This window comes from Phodopus roborovskii, unplaced genomic scaffold (genome assembly GCF_943737965.1).
Source record: "Phodopus roborovskii unplaced genomic scaffold, PHOROB, whole genome shotgun sequence".
NCBI lineage: Eukaryota > Metazoa > Chordata > Mammalia > Rodentia > Cricetidae > Phodopus > Phodopus roborovskii.
The window spans coordinates 4686229-4708703 of record NW_026126516.1 but is presented as its reverse complement, the minus strand read 5'-3'; the positions used below and the strand labels follow the sequence as shown (position 1 = coordinate 4708703).

The 22475-nt window shown below is 50.1% G+C and overlaps 1 protein-coding gene across 2 annotated transcripts in view; it reads right to left on the bottom strand.

Annotated features, from left to right (window-relative positions):
- Nucleotides 1-22475, bottom strand: part of Serpina4 (serpin family A member 4) — an 82078-nt gene continuing 59603 nt past the window's right edge. Inside the window, exons 1-5 of one of the 2 annotated variants that reach the window (XM_051196539.1) lie at nucleotides 7088-7221; nucleotides 3985-4637; nucleotides 2649-2922; nucleotides 903-1062; nucleotides 2-322 (exon numbers count right to left, since the gene is read on the bottom strand). In XM_051196539.1, coding sequence (XP_051052496.1) covers nucleotides 125-322; nucleotides 903-1062; nucleotides 2649-2922; nucleotides 3985-4621 — 1269 coding nt within the window. In that variant the 5' untranslated portion in view covers nucleotides 4622-4637; nucleotides 7088-7221 and the 3' untranslated portion in view covers nucleotides 2-124. Of the gene's footprint in view, nucleotides 323-902; nucleotides 1063-2648; nucleotides 2923-3984; nucleotides 4638-7087; nucleotides 7222-22475 lie in introns of those variants that run through there. The other variant, XM_051196538.1, reaches the window with a different exon arrangement.

Below are 22475 nucleotides of genomic sequence, written 5' to 3'. Positions count from 1 at the left end.
CCCTGACTCCTCTTTGGAGACAGGGATCCTTCCCTGCCCTCAGTCATGGATGTAGAGCTATCCCTTCCCAGCCCTCTGGAACCACCTACTCCTGCTGGTAACAGACCAGCCAGTCCTGGCATAGCTATGCTGTGGGATTGAACACCTTCCCCATGAAGAAGATACTCTTGGTGCTGCTGGAATATATCACTAGGAAGAATGGCCGGTTGAATACAAGGACATGTCTCTTGTGCTGGGCGGAGAAGAAGGTGACCGAGACACTGGTGGCTGCCGCGGCCTCCGTGCCGACTTCGTTCACGTCCAGGGTGGCCTTGTGGAAAACCTAAAACAGAAAGCACAGGCTTCACAGCCTCTCCAAAATGGGCAGTAATGACAGACGTCAATCCTGAGCCTCTCATTCGTGTCACCTCCTAGGAGGCCAGCAGCAGTGTGGCCACTTTAGGGATAAGGATAATTAAAGCAAAGAGCAGGCAATATCCCACGGCAAGGAGCCGAACAGAAAGAAATTCAGACTCCTCTTCTAGGGTGAACCCATTAGTGTCTCTACTCCCCACATGTAAAGTAACGGATCTCTGGCTCTCCTATAAAAATACACCAATACAGGCTTCAGCCTCCCCCTTTTGCTGTCCCTACCGAGCATCCTTCACTCTCCACGGCTCTGCCATACCCAAATGCCAAACCCCTGGCCTGACCCAGAGGTGTCTGAGGGCATGGGCTGGCCACTGTCATATCATCTCCACACCCAGACCATGTCTGGCAACTGGTGCGCTGCTGGCTGGCTGCTCAAACCTGTGGGAGACTGAGCATACCCAGGCTCTCAGAGTCCGTGTGATAGCAGGGAGGGTCTCTATTGTCACCTCCTTCTCAGGGGTCTACAGGGGCCATGACCCTTCGTTACTTACTTTGGATAACTGCAATTTCTCCGCTTGGTTGATATTTGAGAAGTCAGCGCGCCGGGTGAACAGGTCCCGGAAGCCCAGGTAGGGCAAAATCTCATCCAATTCATAGGAGTTTGCAATGGAGAATTTTGGAAGCTGCAATGAGAGCTTTCTGTAAAGGTACCTGAAGGGGCAAGGAGAGGAGGCCTGTTAGATTCTCTCTCTCTCTCTCTCTCTCTCTCTCTCTCTCTCTCTCTCTGTGTGTGTGTGTGTGTGTGTGTTGCATGTGCACATGGGCACATGTGACGCAGTTGTAGGACAAACCTCACGTCACTGGCACAGGGTCTCTCATGGTCCTGGAACTTGCCTGGTGAGCTAGGATGGCTGGTGTGCCAACCCTAGGAACCTAGCTGTGCCCTGGGATTACAGGGATTAAAAGCCACCACTCCTGGCTTTTAAAAACTGAGAGTTCTGGAATCCAGACTCGGGCTCTCTGTTGTCTGAGCCATCTCCCCAGCTCCTGAAGCAGCTGGGCCCTGTTGATCCAGGCCTTCTTCGGAAGAAAAGGCCTCTATTCCATTTGAGTTTGGCTTCCAGGAGCACCCGTGAGGCAGGCAACACCTCAGCTAGGCGCCTGTAGCGGCGACAGGCCCCAGATGCCTACTTAGCTGTCTAGGGGAGTGATTTTTTCTACTTGAAATATAATTACACCCATCCTTTTCCCTCTCTAACTCCTTCTTCCCTTGGTGTTTCTAGTTTGTATATGATTTCAGGGCTGACCACTTGGTATTGAACAACCAATTAAGGGGCTCCTTTTCAGGGGAAAACTGATCCTCCTCTGAGAATTTCTGCATTGCCTGTAGTTTATCTTGGGTAATTACTGCCTCGGACACCCATCTTCCTTAGAGGCTGGATTGTGGAGGGATATGGGTACTCTGGGAGACAAGTGCCAGCGCCTCCCGCCTTAGGTCACATCATCTCTGGACCAGCTGACTTCTGTGGGTTGATTCCCTGTCTTAGCTGATGTGAACCCCTGCCTGAATGAGGCCTCTGGCTGGTCTTTTGCGTCTCTATGACTAGAAACACTTCCACTGGACTTCAGTGTGGGGGCGGGGCTGCATTGTTTGAAGCATCTGGTGCCCAGCTGATCTGAGTCTTTCTCAGAAGGAAGCAATTGTCTTTGTTTCACCTAAGTTTGGCTACCAGGAGCACCATAGTGAGTGTGCCGGGAAAACAGGTCCTGGAAACCCAGACAAATTCTCATTCAGTGCATGGGAATTTGAAATGGAGAATTTGGAGAACTGCAACCAAACCCTTCTGTAACGGTACCTGAAGGGCCATGAGGGGGGCACTACACTTTCTCTTCCTCCCTCCTCTCTCTCTCTTTGTGTATGAAATTGGGTGGGTGGATAGAATTTTCTTAACCCTTCTCTGTCAGCTCAGACAGTCATCTGGCTGTGGGTGGGGTAGGGCAATTCTCATATTCATTGTACAAGGTTTGACCCTCAGAGGTAAAGTCACTCTACCCAAGGCCTGTGCAACAAAAGAACTTAAGACCATAACTCTAGAATGGTTCTCTTCAATGAGAGCAGGACCCTGTGCTAACCACCATGAGAGAGTTCACTTCTAAGAAGGCAAGGCAATTCTTGGAGCCAGAGCCAATGCCTTCATTGAGTAGTGGTCACTCCTATTTCTGGCCACTTAGTTTCATGAGAAGGACCCATTTGCAAGTGGCATTGGAGATTGAACACCGTGTGACATCTTGATTACCTATTCTGGAGCAGGCGGTCCCACCTTTTTATCATGCCTGGGGACAACACCTGCTCTACCTCCTCCATCTTGCCCTCTTGAGGAAGGATGAAAAACGCCACAGCATCGCCTTTGTAATCCATCCGCAGTACGGTGCAGGGCACGTATCTGTCATCGAGAAACCAGTGTTTCTGGTCATCTTGCAGCATCATGGGTACCTTCACAACTGTGTTCTCGTCCACATAGAAGTTACCCTTGAAGACCTTCGAGGGAGGAAAGGGTTTCTTCCACAGACCTGAGGGTGTAAGGGAGACAGAGAAGCCAAATCTTCCTTCAGGTAGCGCCACCTGCATCTCAGAGCCACAGAATAGCCACTGAAGACCCTTCTGCTTTGTTCTGTATCCCAGTCAAGTCATCTAGGAGAAATGGTCCATCTCGATTGGCAGCTTGACTTAACTGACACTAATCTAGGAGAGTGGTTGTCAACCTGTGGGTCATGACCCCTTTGGCAAACTTCTATGTCCAAAAACATTTACACTTTGATTCATAACAGAAGCAAGATTACAACTGTGAACTAGCAATGAGAATGATTTTATGGCTGGGGTCACCACAAGAGGAACCATATTAAAGGGTTGCAGCATTAGAAAGTTTGAGGTGCACTGTTCTAGACAGGTGGCACAGCAGTTAAGACCACCTGCGCTTTCCCCGAGGACTGGGGTTTGATTCCCAGCACCTACCTGGTGGCTCACAACCAGATGTAACTCTGGCTCCAGGTAATCTGATGCCTCTGGCTCTGGCCAGCCCCTGTACTTACATGCATATACCCCATACAGACACGCAACTAAACAAGCAAACAACAACAACAAACCCAACAAAATGAATCTTTAAAAGGAAGTTGTTTTTTGTGTGGTCAGTGGCGTGTTAACATGCCACGTGTGACACACAGGCGTGGCAACTGATTTGCCTGGGTGATTGTCTAGGGATATTTTCATTTTGCTCCCTGTGGATCCTGAATCAGAGCCAGTTACAAGCTGAGATTTGGAGCCATGGAGATCACGTATGATATAGAGGCTCTGCTACTGAGTCTCATGACTTGAGTGTGACCTCCAGGACACAGGCAATGAAAGAACAGCTCCCACGAGTTGTCCCCCAACCTCCACATGTATGCTGTGGCATGCACTCACCCCTCCAAAGCAAACATAAAAAGCTGAGTTTGAAAAGTGGACTAGCTCTGATGAGCTCTGGAGATCCCCACAGGAACCACAGAAAAAGAGATGCTTGGATGCCACACCCACCCTCACCTATCTCCCAGCAGGAGTGTATGCTCAGCAGTGGGCTGGCACCTTATTGAGCTCACCCTTGAAGAAGATATAATTTATCAGGATCATCCTCATGTCAGGGCTCAGGCCGCTGGCCAAATCCCTGATCTTTCCACGGGTTTTCTCCTTGACATAGTTGTTGATGAGCCGGGTCGTAGCCTCCATGTCTCTGAAGTTACTGCGTAATACTTTGCCATTATAGGATGCTTCGGCGGTGCTGACAAAATCAGGGAGGAGCTCCAAGTCCTGGTTCAGGACAAGTGCATTGCCTACAGAGACGTCCAGCTCAGTGGATGGACGATTTATCTCTTGAAGCACAGACCTGAAGCCGTCCTGGATTTCAGGCAATGACAGCTCTGTGAGATTGAAGCCCAGGCCTTCAAGGATCTGAGTCTGGGTGTCCCCACCAGCCCCCGTGGACAGCATGGCCAAGGAGATGGAGATGCTGAGTGGGGAGAAGAAAATGTTCTTCCCAGAGTTTTGGGAAGCTATCAGGTGGTAGAGGGTGAAGGCAAAGTTGGCATTGCCTGGGGCAATCTGGTAGCTGGAGATGTTCAACTGTAAGGACACTCTATCGGTCTGGTTGGATGTGTGGTCGGACTCTTGGACTGGTTGGCTGTGAGAAGGCATCAGGTGTCCAGCCAGAAGAAGGAGCAGGCAGGGAGTGCAATGCATGCTGGATCTCTCAGGTCTGCAGAGAAAATGGTACCCCATCCTGAAGGACATTCCAACAACAGTCAGGAGCCCTGCTGAGCTGACATTACAGGCATGGACACAGAGGTGGGGAGATTCAATCACTAGGTAGGGGGCGTTAGGGGCTAACACCTGTGCTTGTTTGGAATGGCCCTGTAAAAGACATTACATTGCACTGCATGTAAATATCCATTTAAATGGCTGTGTTCCTTTACTTATTTCAAGTGAGGTTCTCCTTAGGAAACCATCAAGGGACTGGTTTAAGCTAGTTGAAGATAGCCATTCCCTCTTCTACTGACCTAGAATTAACCTCACAGTAGTGATAAACTCTGTGGTTTTCCAAAGATTTTCCTGTGAGGCATCTTTGAACACACAGCATACAATCCCTACTACATGTAATTAACAGGTCTTTCCAATGGTAAGGTGCCTATACCTCCAGTGTGTTCAGGAGTGACCTCCACCACGCTTGTTATTTTCTAATAAAGCCCTCCCACTCTCCTCTTTCTCTGTGTCTATTGGCTTTTCACACCCTCGGAATAGAGGCTTGTGCTCGGCTCTGTCAGTGGAAGGAATTGAATGCAGGTGCCCTCCACGCATGGGTGACAATTTGGTGGCACAGCTGTAGATTCAGGAAGCACATGCCTGTGCCCCCACCTCTGTGAGCCTGCCCGATTTGCAAAGGTCCAGCCAGAGCTGGACTTCCTCTGCCAGGCACCCTCCCTTCTTTCCTTTCCCTTTCCTTATCTCAGTCATCCAGGGAAAGGTGAACACCTCCCTGTGCTGCCCCGTCTACAGCCCACTCTTCCGGAAGAGGAAAGAGATGTCAGTGAAGGACCACATTGGTGAGATTGACTATCTTCTCACAATGGACTTGACTTGCCCAAGACAGGCTATTCAATTTTTTTTTTTTTTTTTTTTACACTGAATCTACCCTTGTTCCATCCAATAGTCCTACTACTGTTATGTTCTGGTCCAAAAGCCCTGTGACCACCGAGCTCATCTTTCTGGCCTTCTATACCCCTCCCCGCTTCCCATGGCGTATCCTGGGAATTTCCCTTTGGACCATGCATCCCTAAACACAAGGATTCTTGTCTCCATCTCTCTCTCTCTCTCTCTGACTAGGGTTGAAAAATTTCCCACAAAGTGCCAGATAGTGTCACCCATGGCTCTGTTAGCCAGTCTCTTTGGCCACATTTCACTCTGCCCTGGACACTAGGAAGCAACTGTGGGCAAGGCAAGCATTTTTGGCAAAACTCTATGCATGGGTTCTTCGATCTGGAATTCAAATAACCTTAGGGTGTCACAAAACATTGTCTACCTGTTTTTATTCTCTTTTCTTGTGCCAGGAATTGATATATGGGCCTCATGTTCCCTAGGTGAATGTCATACCATTGAGTTTTAATTCTAGTATCCTTGGCCATTTTTTCGCCTTTAAGAAAAGTTTTTTTTTTAATTTTTATTTATGTACATGTGTGTGTAACTACATGAACATATGTCCACATAGGAGACAAAAGGGTGCTGGTTCACCCAGAACTAAAGTTACAGGTGGGCTATCTGATGTGGGTGCTGGGAACCGAACCTAGGTCCTATGCAAGAGCAGTGGGTGCTCTTGACCATTCAGCCATCTCTCCAGGCCTCCCCTCCCCTCCCCTGCCCCCCCAATACAACGTGAGAATATGGGGTAACAAGTGTAGTCAGGTCCACTTGGCTTCCTACTTTTTGTTTTGCGATACCATCTCACTAAGTTGTCCAGGGCAGGCTTGAACTAACACTCTAACACTGGAAGGCATTGAAAATGGCGACCTGCCTCAGTTTCCTAAGTAGCAGGGACTACTACTGTCTTGGGTCACCACATTCAACAACATGGTTCAATAATTCTTACACTTACATTTAACTTCTATTTTCAAACGAGAACTTTCGTATTGTCATTCCTCATCTTGCATTCTTCACTGACCTTGGCCACAGCTGCAACAGCAGCCCTCTCTGCCTGGCTTTTCATCATGGGAGGGAGGACTCAACAACACATCTGGCTTCCTAGGCTCTCCCTTCCCTACATAGCTTCCTAAGCTCAGCCCCAGGACTGTGCACGTTTCTGTGGCTTTAAGTGAATTACCCAGAATGCCCTCTGGTATATCAGCACCTGCCCTGAGAGCTTTGGAAAACCAAGATTTGGCCGATGATGCCCTGGGCTAGCTGTGTGGAATAGGGGCTTGAGTGCCAGCCACCTAGCAGAGGGGCAGGGGCATGTAACACAGGTACACCAGGGTTTCTATCTAGTCTCTGCATTTCTAACATGTAGGGAGGGTGACCGGCTGTCTAGTTGGTCCCAGACTTCCCTGGCTTTAGCTCCAAAGTCCTGTGACCTAGGAAGAGCTTTTGGTCTTGGGCAAACCAGGATGGCAAGTCACCCTCTTTGGACATTGTTCCCCTTATCCCTGGGTTACTCACGACACAGTCTGTCCTGGAGTTGCCCTGGGTGGCTATCTGAGCTGCAGAGTGGCTTGTGGCGCTCAGGAAAATAAAGTCCTCTGCCCTCCGCCTGCTGCCTCCAGATCAACTAATGATTAATGAACAGGACCATGGGGACAACAGACTCCTCATCGGAAGTGAGCCAGCCTCCCCCAGGTCAACACCCCTTCGAACCTCCAAAGGGAACCTGGGATGGTTTGCCTCTTTGTATTTGCGTAATGTGAGGAGGTTTTGCTAGGAAAAGACCTTGAGAGAACCGGCTCTTCACTTGGCCACCCATGTGCTTTGTGAATATAAACGGACATTTTCTGGGCTTCAGCTGGCAGTGGACATCGGTGTCCTCATGAGCCGAGTGAGAACGTTCTCAGTGTCGCTATGAGGAATGGTGGGCACGTGTCACTGGAGAGAACTAGTTCTCATAGGCCAGATGCCACCAAGTGAGGGCGAGAGACTGCAGATTGCCCGGGGCTGTCATTTCTGAGATTGGAACCCCTGAGATGTCACATGTGGGCTTACAAGAGACGAGACTTGCAGTAATGGGGGTAGGTCAAATGCAGCCCTGGACCACCAGCTAGGGCCCAGCACAGGAACAGCAGGGCAAAGCAAGAAGTGTGTCTCGTTGATGTTGTTTCCCAATGCCCACTTCTCCACTCCCGCAAGGAGGGCTTTTCTTATCAGACACACGGGGGTACAAAAGCCAAGAAGCCACCAATGCGGACACAAGTCAGGCTCTGCCCCTTACCCCAAGACTGGGGCCATGTGTTTCCTGGCACCTGCCACTTCTTTCTCTCTCTCCCAGGGTACACAGCACCTCCCCGCTGTGAGCACACACGGGCTGCCCTTTTGCCTCTGACATCTGCCCCTGGCGTCGTGCTTGGACAGAGATCGGAGTTTAGAGGGGTGATGAGCCATGAAGGAGTTCCCACATGGGCCCGATTACTGTCCAATCAGCTAATAGTAAGCACTTGGGGCTCAGTTCAACAGCTCAACCTCAGAGTGGGGTGACTTCAGGTGAGCCTAGAACTTGTCCTGGGTCTTTGAGTGAAAAGAGACCTTTGAGCTATGGGAAGCTCCCCTGGCTCTCTGTTCTTCTTGGTTTTAAGTTGATTGATTGATTGATTGATTGATTTGTGGGGGGGTCAGAGGACAACTCTGTGGAGTCAGTAATCTCTCCACTTTTATGAGGGTCTCCAGGCTTGCACAGCAAGCAGCTCTACCTGCTGGGACCTCTCACAAGCCCCTTTGCTCTTCTGACAGTGGCAGAGTCATATATAACCAGACACCCTTTCCTACAGAGAGGAATAGAAGTTGCCAAGTCTGGACACCGAGAGGGAGTGGAGCCTTACCTGCAGAGCTACGGGAGAGAAGAAGCCTTCTGCAACAGGCTGCCTGCGCTCCCGCATTTGGCACCTGGGAATTCTCAGTATCGAGGGGAGGGAATTCTGTGTTCTACTTGACAGGAACAGTGAGTTGAGCAAGCACCGTGTTGAAATCGAACCCTGCCCCCATGCTATGCAGGCACACAGCACTGGGCTCGAAGTTCTATGGAGCAGTTCCTGAGGCAGGAGCTTGGGACTTTGCAGATTGGGAATGAATTGCCAAATGCTAGAAGAGCGGAGGGATGGGATGGCAATGAGTGGTGGCTCTAGTCTTGCCCTTGGTGGCGTCATGTGGCTGCTCTCCTCAAGCATGTGTTCAAGCCCTAAAGACAAATACAGAAAGTCGGCAGCTAAGACTGCTGGACCAGACACCTGAGGGAGGCTGGAGAGACTAGAGAAGACAAGCCGGGGCTTCACTAAACCACAGCTCCGTTGTCATGGAAACCTTCTGGGGAAAAAAGTCATAGTCCTTCTTCCTTACACTGCAGCTCCGTGGAAACACTGGAGGGAGACAGGCCAGGCTGGGAGAGGAGAAAGCAGGCTGCCAGCCTCCCATGGGTGCATGGGTGAGAAGCCAAGGAACAGATAAGCTGGGCATTCCACATCAGCTGGAATAATGGGCCTCACCCCAGAGGTGCTAGGTCAGTTGTGCCTGAAGGTACTTTGATCATATTAGGTTTAAAAGGTAAAAAGATGACCTAAAGAATGGTGTGCGGCCCACATGGCAGGCTCCATGGGCAGCGGCAGGGACTCCAACAGCCTTCTGGGAAGGGAAAAAGTTCTCTCAACCAAGCAGGATGGAGCCACCTGATAGCCTCACTGACCTCATCAGACAAGTCCCAGCACTAGGGGTCCCAGAAACGCTGAGAGTGGTGATCTCATCAGAAGGGATCTGAGCAGGAAGCCTGGCATTGGGAAGGGGGATGCTCCACACCCTCCAAGTCTGGCTCAGAGGATTTATGGGAAGGAGGTTGGGGTTTCAAATGTACATTTACTGTGGATCTCTCCCTCCCTTCATCCCTCCTTCACTCTGTCCCTCTATCCTTCCCTACCCCTTCCTCCCTCTCTCCTTCCCTCCCTCTCTTCATCTCTCCACAAAAGCAGCTTTTGACAACTGGAAAGAGACCCTCAAGGTCAGGCCTATTGATGTGACTGTCTCCTAGGAGACAGTGGGAGGGGCATTGGAGCCTCACCTGAGATCCTGGTCCCTCTGTCCTGCACTTCCAGTCAGTTGTATGCTTTGTTCTTGGTGCAAGTGTCTTTGTGGGCTCCAGAAGTGTTAGAGTACCTAGCCATGGAAATTCAACTGAAGGGGGCACTCCATCGACACAGCTATGGGGAAGTTGTCATCCATGTGTATGGCTGCTTTGTATGTCCTCAAAGAGTCCCCCACAATACCACCTCAGAACCAGGTTGCTACAATGACAATAAAGCTATCACAGGAACTTTGGAAAATGTTTTTGTATGCTTCTTAGGGAATCTGATCTCAGCTTGCCACTGCCCAGAATGCAGCAAGTGCCAAGGGTGTGCCCCTGTGCAGTAAATCTTTATGGGAAGTGTGAATGCTATGCCACTGGATTGGACAGAAAAGTTTTAGGCGTGTCTGTTCCTTTCCTTGTGTGTTTGCTTAGTTGTTTAGAAACTGCAAGTTCACCTGATAGATGCACATCGTTCAACAAATGGGCAATGGGCAAATGATGTCAGAGGAGGAAGAAGCCTGGGGCAGGTTCTCTCTCTCTCTCTCTCTCTCTCTCTCTCTCTCTCTCTCTCTCTCTCTCTCTCGTCCTTTCTTTCTTTCCCCCTTCAAGACAGGGTTTCTCTGTATAGCTTTGGAGCCTATCCTGGCACTCACTCTATAGACCAGGCTGGTCTCAAACTCGCAGAGATCCTCCTGCCTCTGCCTCCCAAGTGCTGGAATTAAAGGTGTGCACCACCACGGCTGGGCATGGGGCCAGGTTCCTAAACATCAGTTATCAGCAGTCACCTACACACAGCAGACAAAGGCTCCATTGTTGCCACGGAAACTGCATTCTCCTGGCCATCTTAGACATGATCCTGCTCTTGCTATAAGGCGTGGATGGTATTCATCCAAAGATGACTCCAGAAGCAACCCCCATTCTTCAAGGACTTCGGAATGTTAGATTTTTTTTTAAAAGAAACTAACCATTCCCGTTTCTAATGACAGGCTCTGAATTTCAATAGCTTAATCACTGCATATGCCAGACAGTGCTGGTTTGAATAGGTTTGGCTGAGAGAACAGGAAGTTCTTCTATCTCGGATCTGTACTCTGTGTGGGGGACAATTCAAATGAAATGATAAAGGATCAAAGAGGCTGTTTACAAAGGAGAAAGCTTGAGGACTTACCCTATCTGAATTAAAGGCTCACCCAGGGCACGTCAAAGAGCCATATCGGAAGGCATGGAGGTGGGAGGGACAGGGGCCTGAGTGCACAGAGGGCACCTTAACAAGCTACAAGGTGCTACAGCGCCAGTTGCCTCTGAGTGTTCATCTCAGACACCATGGTCAAAAAAACGTATTCCCACAATTCATGTGGGAAAGAGATGTCCCTGAGGGTCGTCCTCCCTCCCTTCACTGAGGTCATTACGTGTAAGGAAGCCCACGGCTCTCCAAGAAGGACAACAACGGCCCCCAAACCTGCATTCTTCCCTGACTTGACTCTTGTACTGATCACACGCACGAACCTCACATTCATGTTTACCCATCCATTTGCAGGTCCATCCTCTGGACACCAATTTGCAAGAGAGGGATTGCAGACTACAAGATAGAGGATGGCGGCCAGCAGGTGGCAGCAGTGGCCTTCAGAAACCTCTACAGAACCCTGTCTTCCCTTTCCTGACTTACTCTCAAAATTCCACAGAGCTGCTGGGGCTGAGTGGGATCTCAGAGCCACGAGCAAGTGGCATTCGAGGTGACTTTTGTCCCCTGGGGACTTTTCTGGCTTCTACAATTACGGGGGTGGGTGGGTGGGGGAGACATTACAGGCATCTCTTGAAGTAACACCAGTGATGCTGTTGAATGTCCTGGAACACAGGATACTTCTCTCTCCCCCTCTCTCTCGATGAGTCTGAGTCTGGCCTCAAACTCACAGAGGTCTGCCTGCCTCTGCCTTTGGAGTGCTGGAATTAAAGGCATGTGCCACCACTGCCCAGCTGATACTTACCTCTTACGCTAAAAATGACCCAGTTCAAATGTTGGCGAAGCCCTGGCTGGGAACCCTGTGTTCAAAGCTGGGCAAACTGAGGACACAAAGGGCAGCTCTACTGTGTGCTGCTTCCCAGTATAGCCACATGGTGTGACTTTGGCGTGCAGAGAAATGCTTTCTGATCTGTCTGCAGATCTTATTGTAAGTAGAAAGCCTTGCCAGGGAGCCAAGCTCAGCCCCCTGTCACAGGCTGCCTTTTCCTGGAGTTCTGCTGTGTGGCAGCTACAGGATCCGAGAAAAGCAGGGTGGAGAAATGGCCTGGGCTGAGAGACAGAACAAAGCAGGGCAGATGCTCATGTGCCTTCTCTCTCCACCCCTTTCACCGAGACGCTGAGATGCCAGGATGCGAGCTCTGTGGGTCTGAGGACAGTTACAGCCATCGAGTTCTCACACACGTCAAGTGTTCAGCTGTAGCTACAGTGCAGCGCTCTTAGAATTGGTTGTATTATAAAGTCTTTGTATGTCACCAATCTCCCCGGGAAGAAATTGGTGCTTGCTTCTGTAAGCCCGGTCAAGAGCCTATGGCTGGGGATTTCATGGGCCCTAGAGAGGACCCTGCTACCATTGTGATGCTCAAAGGTCGTGCTCTGAAATTGCCCTCCAGACACCATGTGTATGGTCATGGATTAGTGCAGGGCACAATCTTTTTTTTTTCCTATGATTTTTAAATTTAAATTAGAAACAAGCTTGTTTTACATGTCAACCCCAGTTCCCGCTCCCTCCCCTCCTCCTTTGCACCCCACTGATGCCCTAACTCATCCCCTTTCTGCTCCCTAGGGAAAGTGAGACCTTCCATAGGGGATCTTCAAAGTCTGTCACATCATTTGGAGCAGGGCCTAGGCCCTCTTCCATGTGCCTAGGTTGAAAGAGTCTCCCTCTATGTGGAATGGACTCCCAAAGTCCATTTGTACACTAGGGATAAATACTGATCCACTACCAGAGGCCCCATAGACTGCCCAGTCCTCCTAACTGACACCCACATTCAGGGGGTCTGGGTCGGTCCTATGCTGGTTTCCCAGCTGTCAGTATGGGGGCCATGAGCTCTCCCTTGTTCAAGGCAGCTGTTTCTGGGTTTCTCCAGGCTGGTCTTGGCCCCTTTGATCATCACTCCTCCTTCTCTGCGACTGGATTCCAGGAGTGCAGCTCACATTTAGCTGTGGGTGTCTGCTTCTGCTTCCATCAGCTACTGGATGAAGGATCCTGGATGGCATATAACATAGTCACCAATCTCATTATAGGGGAAGGGATTTTAGGCAGCCTCTCCACTGCTGCTTAGATTCTTAGTCATCCTTGTAGATCTCTGGACATTGTCCTAGTGTCAGCTGTCTCTTTAGACCTATAATGGCTTCCTCTATTGTTTTTCCACAACTCAATCTTCCTGTTCCCTCATGTCCTCCTTTCCCCTCATCTTCTCGCCTTCTCTTTCTATTAATTCTCCCCCCATCCCTCTATGCTCCCAATTTGCTCGGGAGATCTTTCCCCTTCTCTGGCAGACCATCTCTTAGGGTCCTCCTTGCTTCCTAGCTTCTCTGGTGGTGTGGATTGTAGGCTGGTAATCCTTTGCTCTATGTCTAATATCCACGTATGAGTGAATACATACCATGTTTGCCCTTTGGTGACTGGGTTACTTCACTCAGGATGGTTTCTTCTAATTCCACCCATTTGACAGGGCACAGTCTTTATTGGAGAAGCCTCTTACTGTATCAGGAAGCAGTTGATACAGAAACCAAGTTACGGTGGCTGCTCGGTGCTAACTGGGACACCTATCACCCCCTCCCAGGCTCAGAGAACACTGAGAAAGAGAAGGTGTAAAAAATATAAGAGCCTAAGGATGGGGAGACAGGCAGCAAAAAGATGTCTCCTGACACTGCTCAGCCATCACACTCATATCTGTACAAGACCTGCATATGATTGGGCCCCTCAGCATCTCACCATGGTCAGGGAAGGAGCCCACGAGGCTTCACTCCTTCCTGGGAAAAATTGACAACTAATAGTTATTAGGCAGGGTATCATTTTCTTCAGTGGTGAAGACACTGGTAAGTTGTCCTTGGTTCCAAGAAAGAGCTCTCGCCCATGCTCAGCAAGAACCTGAAATTGTCAGGCATAGTGGCACACCACCTCACTCCCAGCATTCAGGAGGCAGAGGCAGGATGATCTCTGGGTTCAAGGCCAGCCTGGTCTACAGAGCTAGTTCCAGGATAGCCAGGGCGACACAGAGAAACCCTGTCCTGAGAAACCAAAAGTGAAAATAATAAAAATGAAAGAAGCTCTAGTCAAACTCAGCAGGTCATCACGTAGTACATAACAAGACATGAACGTATGGAAGAGGGACGAGGAGAAGAGACTCACTGGGACAGGGACAGGGATAGGGAGGAAACCCGGGAGTGAGAGGCACGACGACTCATTATGTAGATGTATGAAACCTTCCAACAGCTAAAATAACAAACACATGTATGAATGGCCCTGCTAATTTGGGAGTCTCATGCCCCCCATCCCTGTGGTCACAGTGTCTAGTCTTTTCACAATTGTGTAATGGACTTCAAAGGCTGGGGCCAGGGCTTCCTTCTTGTAGACACACGGGGAGCAGGAGGACCCAGCTGGCGGGGGGGGGGCACTGGAGGAATGTGGGCTGTTTTCCACCCTAACCCTGGGCTCTGAATCCTAGCCTCACTTTTCCAAGGAAGGAAAGGGGTGCCGCGAGCTGCTGTCTGGATGACACAAAGCCACTGGGTGACAGCAGCACAGCTGTCCCCCCAGCTACCACTGCCCAGGGGCATCCATTGCACCCCAGAGATGGTGGAAGAGTTGACAGAAAGGAATAAACTTGCCCCAGATCATGGCCTTGCCTAGACTGACTCTGAGGCTACCCCTCCTCATCCCAGTCTCAAGGGCCTAGACCAGGCTGGCCCTTTTCTGTGGTCCCATCAGGTAGCTTCACAGTGTGCCCCTGCCTCATCTCTTACTTGCTCTGGACTGTAGTCGCAGTTTCCTTTGGGCTGGTAGCTCACAAATAATGACACAGAGACTTGTTATTAATTATGAAAGCTCAGCCTATGGCTTAGGCTTGTTCCTAACTAGCTCTTATAACTTAAATTAACCCATTTATATTAATCTACATTCTATGGTGTGGTGTTATCTCTCTTCCATCTTGCACCTACTGATTCCTCTCTGCGACTCTTGGCATCTCTTGTGTGCCTAGATTCCTCCTCCTCTTCCTTTCTTTCCCTGGAAATCCCACCTATAACTCCGGCCTAGCTATTGACCATTCAGCACTTCATTACACCAATCACATCAAAGACTTAATCACACAGTGTACAGATATCCCACAACACCGGACCACAGGCTTCTAGAGAGTGGAAGGTCTCGTTTATATGTATGTGAACGTGTGTGTGTGTGTGTGTGTGTGTGTGTGTGTGTGTGTGTGTGTGACTTTCCTTCAGCCAATAGGACTGCTCTGGACAGTCTGAACCAGACTGGATCAGCTCTTGCTCATCTGAAGACAAGTGCAGTTGCATTTTGTAGTCTGACTGGCTGTTTTGATGGCTGCTTGGAGCTCTCACTACTCTGGGGTTGACTAGTAATGCCTGCCATAGGTGCATAACAGAGAGTGGGAAATTCAGCTGCTTTTTGCATCCTTGATCAGAGTTCTGGAAGGAAAAGATTGGATCAGGGGGCAATCTTTCCAGTAAACCACAAGTCTAAATTGTTTCATTCTTAAGCTTGGACCAAGACACTTTGCCAGTGTTGGAAAACAATGGACAGTGAACTGGCTGTAAAAAGCAGCTTCCCGGTGTAATCTTCTGGTGCAACATTAGTTACAGTGTAACAAGAAAGAACTGTGTGGAGGAAGTGTTCTCCATCTCTGTCATCTGAAGCTCCACTTCTGTGTTCTGACTTGAGTCCCCGCCATGCTCTGCTTGGCTGTATCCGGGTACCCTATCCTGGCTTTGGGGATGCTCAGGTTTTATGGGAGAGTGCTAGTGTCCCATGCAGCATCATGGGAGTTTCCTGGGGGAAGAGAGAGAGAAAGAGAGAGAGAGAGAGAGAGAGAGAGAGAGAGAGAGAGAGAGAGAGAGAGAGAGAGTGTGTGTGTCCTAAATCTTGAAGAGCCATGTGCCACTTGTGAACCAGAAAGTGAATTACGTGACCATATCATATAGTCCCTGATGAGATGCTCAATTCTTGTGTGTTATTTTACCGCCCCCCACTTGCAAAGAATGAACTGAACAGATAGTGAAGAAAAATCTAACAAGGTTATATCCATTAATTTTCTTTTGCTGTGATAAAATATCGTGACCAAGACAACTGACATAAGAAGGGGCTGCCGTTGGGTTAGCATTCTAGAGAGCTAATAGTTCACTGTGGCAGGGACCTAGGGCAGCAGGGGGCAGACATGGCACATCCTCAACCACAGCATGAAACACAGAGAGTAAGCTGGAATTGAAGACAGGTTTGTTGTTTTTGTTTGTTTTGTTGGATTTTGATCCCTCAGCTTTCAGGGATGTACTTCCAGCAAGGCTGTCTCACAAAAACCTCCCCAAACAGTGCCACCTACTGGAGACAGAGTGTTCAGATACCTGAGACAATAGGGGACATGATTCATTCAATTCACACAGAAGGGAACTTCTATTTATCCATAACTCAGAAGCAGTGTAGATAGGACAGTGAACACTTTGATGGGCAAGTCGAAACTGAAGCCCTGGGTGACAACAGGGTGTACAAGTGTGACAGCCAACAAAGCACACAGCTCTTGATTGGCTTTCTAGGCACCTGCCAAGAGCAGTCTCTATCTAACAGAGCAATTCTGCACAGAGTGGGTTACTGACAAGAGTAGCAGGGACAAATCCCTGGCAGGTCTTGAAGGCTGCAGTGGCAGACCTTTCTGTTTCTGTGGGGTCTTGAGTGCTGAAGCAACCTCCCTTCTTTTTCTCCTCCAGTGGGCAATAGGATGTGATGAATCTGCTCCCCGAGTCTTCTGGCTTCCTCTTCTGAAGGGCCCTGTTGGCTAGGCCCTGCCTCTGTCTAACAGGAGCCAGACTAGAGAAAATCACACGTGCACCCTGTCATACAGAGCCAGCTGGGCTCAGATTGACTGGTGTGTGTGTGTGTGTGTGTGTGTGTGTGTGTGTGTGTGTGTACAAGCAAATGCGTAGAATAGGACCAATCAGGAGACAGGGAGAGAGCTGTCAGGCCTGGGAAGGGAGAGAGAGAGAGAGAAAGAGCATGTTCTCAATCAGCCCACAGGCCTGGTCCAGTGTTACTGTGGGCTCTAGCTGTTCACTGGTATATACAGGGAAATCTGGTTCCTCTCACACCCAGGTAGGGCTCACAGCCTCAGCAGCTTCAGAGCTCAGGAGTTCAGATTGATGTTGAGAGCCCTTCTGTAGCTTCTAGCTAGGATAGCACTGGTGGGAACTGGGGCCGGGAGCTGGGGAGGGGGCTCCTCTCAGTTGGTCACTGCAGGCCAGCATCACTGAGGTTTGGTTTGCTTCCTGAATCTCTGAGGCTGAGAAACCTTAGGGATTGTCAGCCTCAGCTGGGGCTGCCCTGTCTCTGTTACATTTTTCACTAAAGATGGGCTTTGTTTGGGTTTAACTTTTCTAGAGAAAAGTATGGCAACAAGAGTTGCCGTGGATTTGCAGCCCAGACTTGAGGTTTATGAGTTCAGAAAGAGGAGGCGCTCATGGCAGAGGCTTAGTTTTCTGACTTTTGGGCGTTAGTGGCCCCTCCCCAAGCGGCCAGCCCCATGGCCCCTGAGGTTTTCATGTCAAAGTTCTATGTCCTTAACTAACCCTTGGTGGCTTTCACAACTCCACCTCCTGTCTTAGTTAGGGTTTCTACTGCTGCAAAGAGACACCATGACCACGGCAACTCTTCTAAAGGAAATACTTCATTGGGCTGGCTTGCTTACAGCTTCAGAGGTTCTGTTCATTATCGTCATGGCGGGGAGCACGGCAGTGTGCAGGCAGACACGGTGCTGGAGAAGTAGCCGAGAGTCCTACAGCTTGCAGGCATCAGGAAGTGGCTGAGTGTCACATGGAGCAAAGCTTGAGCCAAGGAGACCTCAAAGCCCACACTTCCTCCAATAAGGCCACACCCACTCCAACAAAGCCACACCTCCTAATAGTGCCACTCCCTTTGGGGGCTGTTTTCTTTCAGACCACCACACGTCCTTAGAGTTTCTTGGTTTGGGCTACACTGTTTCTGCCCTCTGTTGCTCTACTGAACTTCCCATAGCTGCTAAAAACCCTCAGGAGACTTTACTCTTCATGTAGCAGCCACTCCAGCTGTGGAAAAACAAAACAACAACAAACTGTGAGCCATCAATAAAAGGTGCGTAGAGAAAGCCTTTGTTGGGACACAATGCAGCTTTACTGGGGAATAGCATGCAGACCAGAAGCCTCCCGCATTCACCCTACTGAAAACAGCCTGTGTCTGTAGCCAGAAAGTGGGTGTGACTCACTCATGCATAGCTTCTGGTTCAGGAGTCACAGCTTGGTTTCTGTGTGGTGCCAACCCTAAGCTTCTCATCTGTGCCAATCACAGGCTTTTTGCTGAGTCACTGAGGAGAGGGAACACAATCCCCCATCCCCCACCCCCAGTGAGAACAGCTGCAGGATGGGAAGGGTCTGTCAGCTGTCAACCAAATGGCAAGCTGGCTTCCTTTTGACAATCTTGCTCATTTAAAACACAAAAGGAGTGCTTATAATATATCCTGAACACGAAATAACATTCTCAACAGTACTAGGCAAATATGAACTGGATATAGGAGCATGCACTAGCAATCTCACCCCTTGGGAGCCAACACAGGAGGGTACAGGGTTCCAGGCCAGCCTGGGCTACATAACTAACAAAAGCCTGCCTCAAAGAACGATAGCAACAAAATACTACTTAATTCCTAGCCAAGATCCCTAGTCCCAGACCCTAGGGAGAACTTGATCTCCCAGAAGTTTCTCAGGCTGAATTCCTTCTACTCCTACTCCTCAAGGATCTCCAGGACTAGCCAGAGCCAGCATGAGTTCCCATGTTGGGTCATCACAGGTCCACATGGGCAGTTTCCACACACCCTTATCTGATGGAAGATTCTTAGTATTTCCATATACTCCAGAGAGCCACTCCCACAAATGAACACCTGACTGAGCCCAGGGCTGCGGGGATCAGGGAGAGTTTCACTACCTGCTGCTCCTCTCTACCCGCTACTTATTTCCTCTTTTTATTTATGGGGGCTGTGGGGGTCGTACATGCTGGAGAGAAGATTGGAAGCGGCAGGGAAGACAGAGACGAGAGTGAAGTGGAAGACTGTTGGCAGACTCTGCCGAGGAGAGAGAGACACACACAGAGAGACAGAGAGAGACACAGAGAGAGATGGAGAGAGAGGGAGAGGCAGAGAGAGACACACACACAGAGACAGAGAGAGACACAGAGAGAGATGGAGAGGCAGAGAGAGAGGGAGAGGGAGAGAGAGACAGAGCAGACACAGAGACACAGAGAGAGACATACACACAGAGACAGAGAGAGACACAGAGAGAGATGGAGAGGCAGAGAGAGACACACACAGAGACAGAGAGAGAGACACAGAGAGAGATGGAGAGGCAGAGAGAGACACACACAGAGACAGAGAGAGACACAGAGAGAGATGGAGAGGCAGAGAGAGACACACACAGAGACAGAGAGAGACACAGAGAGAGATGGAGAGGCAGAGAGAGAGGGAGAGGGAGAGAGAGACAGAGCAGACACAGAGACACAGAGAGAGACACACACAGAGACAGAGAGAGAGACACAGAGAGAGATGGAGAGGCAGAGAGAGACACACACAGAGACAGAGAGAGACACAGAGAGAGATGGAGAGGCAGAGAGAGACACACACAGAGACAGAGAGAGACACAGAGAGAGATGGAGAGGCAGAGAGAGACACACACAGAGACAGAGAGAGACACAGAGAGAGATGGAGAGAGAGGGAGAGGCAGAGAGAGGGAGAGAGACAGAGCAGAGACAGAGACACAGAGAGACACAGAGAGAGATGGAGAGACAGAGAGAGAGAGGGAGAGGGAGAGAGAGACAGAGCAGACACAGAGACAGAGAGAGACACAGAGAGACAGAGAGACACAGAGAGAGATGGAGAGACAGAGAGAGATGGAGAGACAGAGAGAGGGAGAGGGAGAGAGACAGAGCAGAGACAGAGACACAGAGAGACAGAGAGACACAGAGAGGGAGAGAGACACAGAGAGGGAGAGAGACACAGAGAAAGACAGAGAGAGACAGAGAGAGACAGAGAGAGGGGGAGAGAGATATTACCTATTAAGGCAACAGTCAATGAGAGAAAAAGTATAAAACAACCAACTTAACTTGGAGTGAGGGAAAGCTCCCACTGGGGGTTATGGGAGGGGCCCCAGAAGTGGGAACCCACTTTTACAGCTTCCAGACCTTCTCCTCCCTAACCACCCTTCACTCTCTCTCCTAGCACTGGGGTCCGTGTGGGGTGGGGACCAATCCTGGAAGCAAGGGAGGGCTCCTGCTAGGGGGCCCATTCCTGTGTCCCAGGTCTGCCCACGTCTGCTGACCCCGCCCCCAGTCCAATCTTCCTTCTGCTTGCTGCGTGTTTAACACGTTCACTCATTCAAAACCCAAAGCACAGCCATCTCGTTTACTCTCTGGCCTGCGCAAACACGTGTCGGGAACTCTATTAAAAGCAAACTATGCCTAACCGTCTCTCCAACAAATATTTATTGAGCATCCACTCCTGCCTGGCACAGTTTTAGGGTCTAGAAGATGAGGTGTCTGCCCTTGGAGTGATGGTAGTGTGTGTGGGAGACAGACAGCAAACAGCTGCTGGGACAAGCACTAAGGAGGCGCCTAGCAGGACCGAGGTGGAAAAAGGCTCAGTGTTTCTGGCAAGGTCACAGTGAGAAGTCCCTGAAGCTGCCATTTGCTTTGAGGTGTGAGCCTGAGATCAAGTGGTAGCTGGTCAGGGCCTTGTGGTACGGGCGGTATTTCTCCACAGTGGGTCTAACACCATGGCTTCCTTAGAGACCAGCTAGTGAACGCACCATAGCTGGCATGTGCATATGGGTCCCATCTTCTCCATCACTATATGTCCTTTTAACCAATTGCTTCAATGAGGCTCCGGGTAGACTTAAGCTTGTACGAGTGGCTGTGCTGGAAGATCAAAGAAGGTTGACTGCTGACAATCAAGGTGTTAGATAGTGTCATGTGACTTTTCCTGGGGAGATGTGAACAAATGTATATTCACCTCAGACAGGGCACTGCAACAGACAGAGAAATGATCCCACTCAACGGGCCATTTACAGGAACACCAGTGGCATGGGAGGTAGCTCATGAAAGCTGCATCCTGGGAGCTCCCTGCACAACTTGGAGGTAGCTCCATTGAAGAGTCTCCCCGCCCCAGCAATTATTTATTGCCTTCATCACCTTGGCTAAGGACCTCATGACTCTTAATTCTTTAACTCCCCGAGTCTTATGAGCCCCCTCCTCCCTCCAGCAGGGAATGTTTTAGTTCTGAGTAAGTAATTGCCCAACAGATGGAGATGGAGCAGAGTTGGCTCCTTGGGAAGAACAGAATGCTAGGATGTGATTAAGGCGAAGGTAAGGGCATGGCAGGTCTTAGGAGTGAGACGTGCACCCCGCCTCCCACAAGCGATAGGAAGTCTCAACACCCTGGCCCCTCACTATGGTATCATATTCGGAAACAGGATCTTTGCAGAGGAAAATTGATGTGAAGTGATGAAGGTGGGTCCTAATCTAGTGTGACTGGTGTCCTTTCATAAAGGGGACCTTGAACCCCAAGGAGTCATCTCTGGGGTGGTGGAGACAGGGGTCGGAGTGATGAGGGATGAGTGGCAGCCGAGTCTCAGAGGGAACAAGGCTTCGGCAACGGCCTGACTGCTAGAATGATGGGGTGTTGGGGACTTACCATAGACCCTGCCACTGCACTTTTCAGGGTACCCTGCAGCCTCACACTACAGGTGAGTTTGGCATTGACTGAGGGCTCAGCCAGGAGAGACACTGATCTGGGCAAGCACTGCTCATTGGGTGAGTGTTACAATAACCAATGACGTGCTAAGGGCCTGGTCAAAACAAGGCCCAGAAACAGCCTCGGAGGTGTGGCTGTCCCAGAAAGTTGGTGGCATCTGGCCCTCCTGGGAGCATTAGGGAAGCTGCCAAGGATCTGGGTGGAGTGGCTAATGGACAGCGGTGGCATCACTGAGGTCATGAACACAGGCAAAGGGTGGCCCATAAGGAATGGGAGCTAGGCAAGCCACGGAGCCTTTGGTGTGCTGTCTGGGCAAGCATTCCCCGCATGGCCCCTTCCCTCTCAACCATCAGCACTCATGTCACTATCTCCCCTTAGGTGGACTTAGCCACAAGCCCCCGTCTGCATCCAGGGTGATTCCAAGTGCCCCTCCTGTGCCCTGCTATTAGGGTTTAGATGTAATGTGCCCCCTACAGGTTCATGTGTTTGAACACTTGGTCACCATCTGGTGGCTCTGCTTAGGGAAGTTGTGGAATCCTTGAGGTGGGACTTGGCTAACAGAAGTGGATCTCTGAGGATGGAGATGGGGAACGAGACTTTGAGCTTAATATTCCTGTCCTGCTTCCTGGTCTTATGTGATGTGAGCAAGCAGCCTTCCTTTGCTACTGCCACCGCCACGGACCACTCCCATCATTAGGCCTTCCTCACCATGATGGAATGTACTCAACGTAAATCCTTTCTCCCTTAAGTTGTTTGTTATCAAGTTTTGGTGGC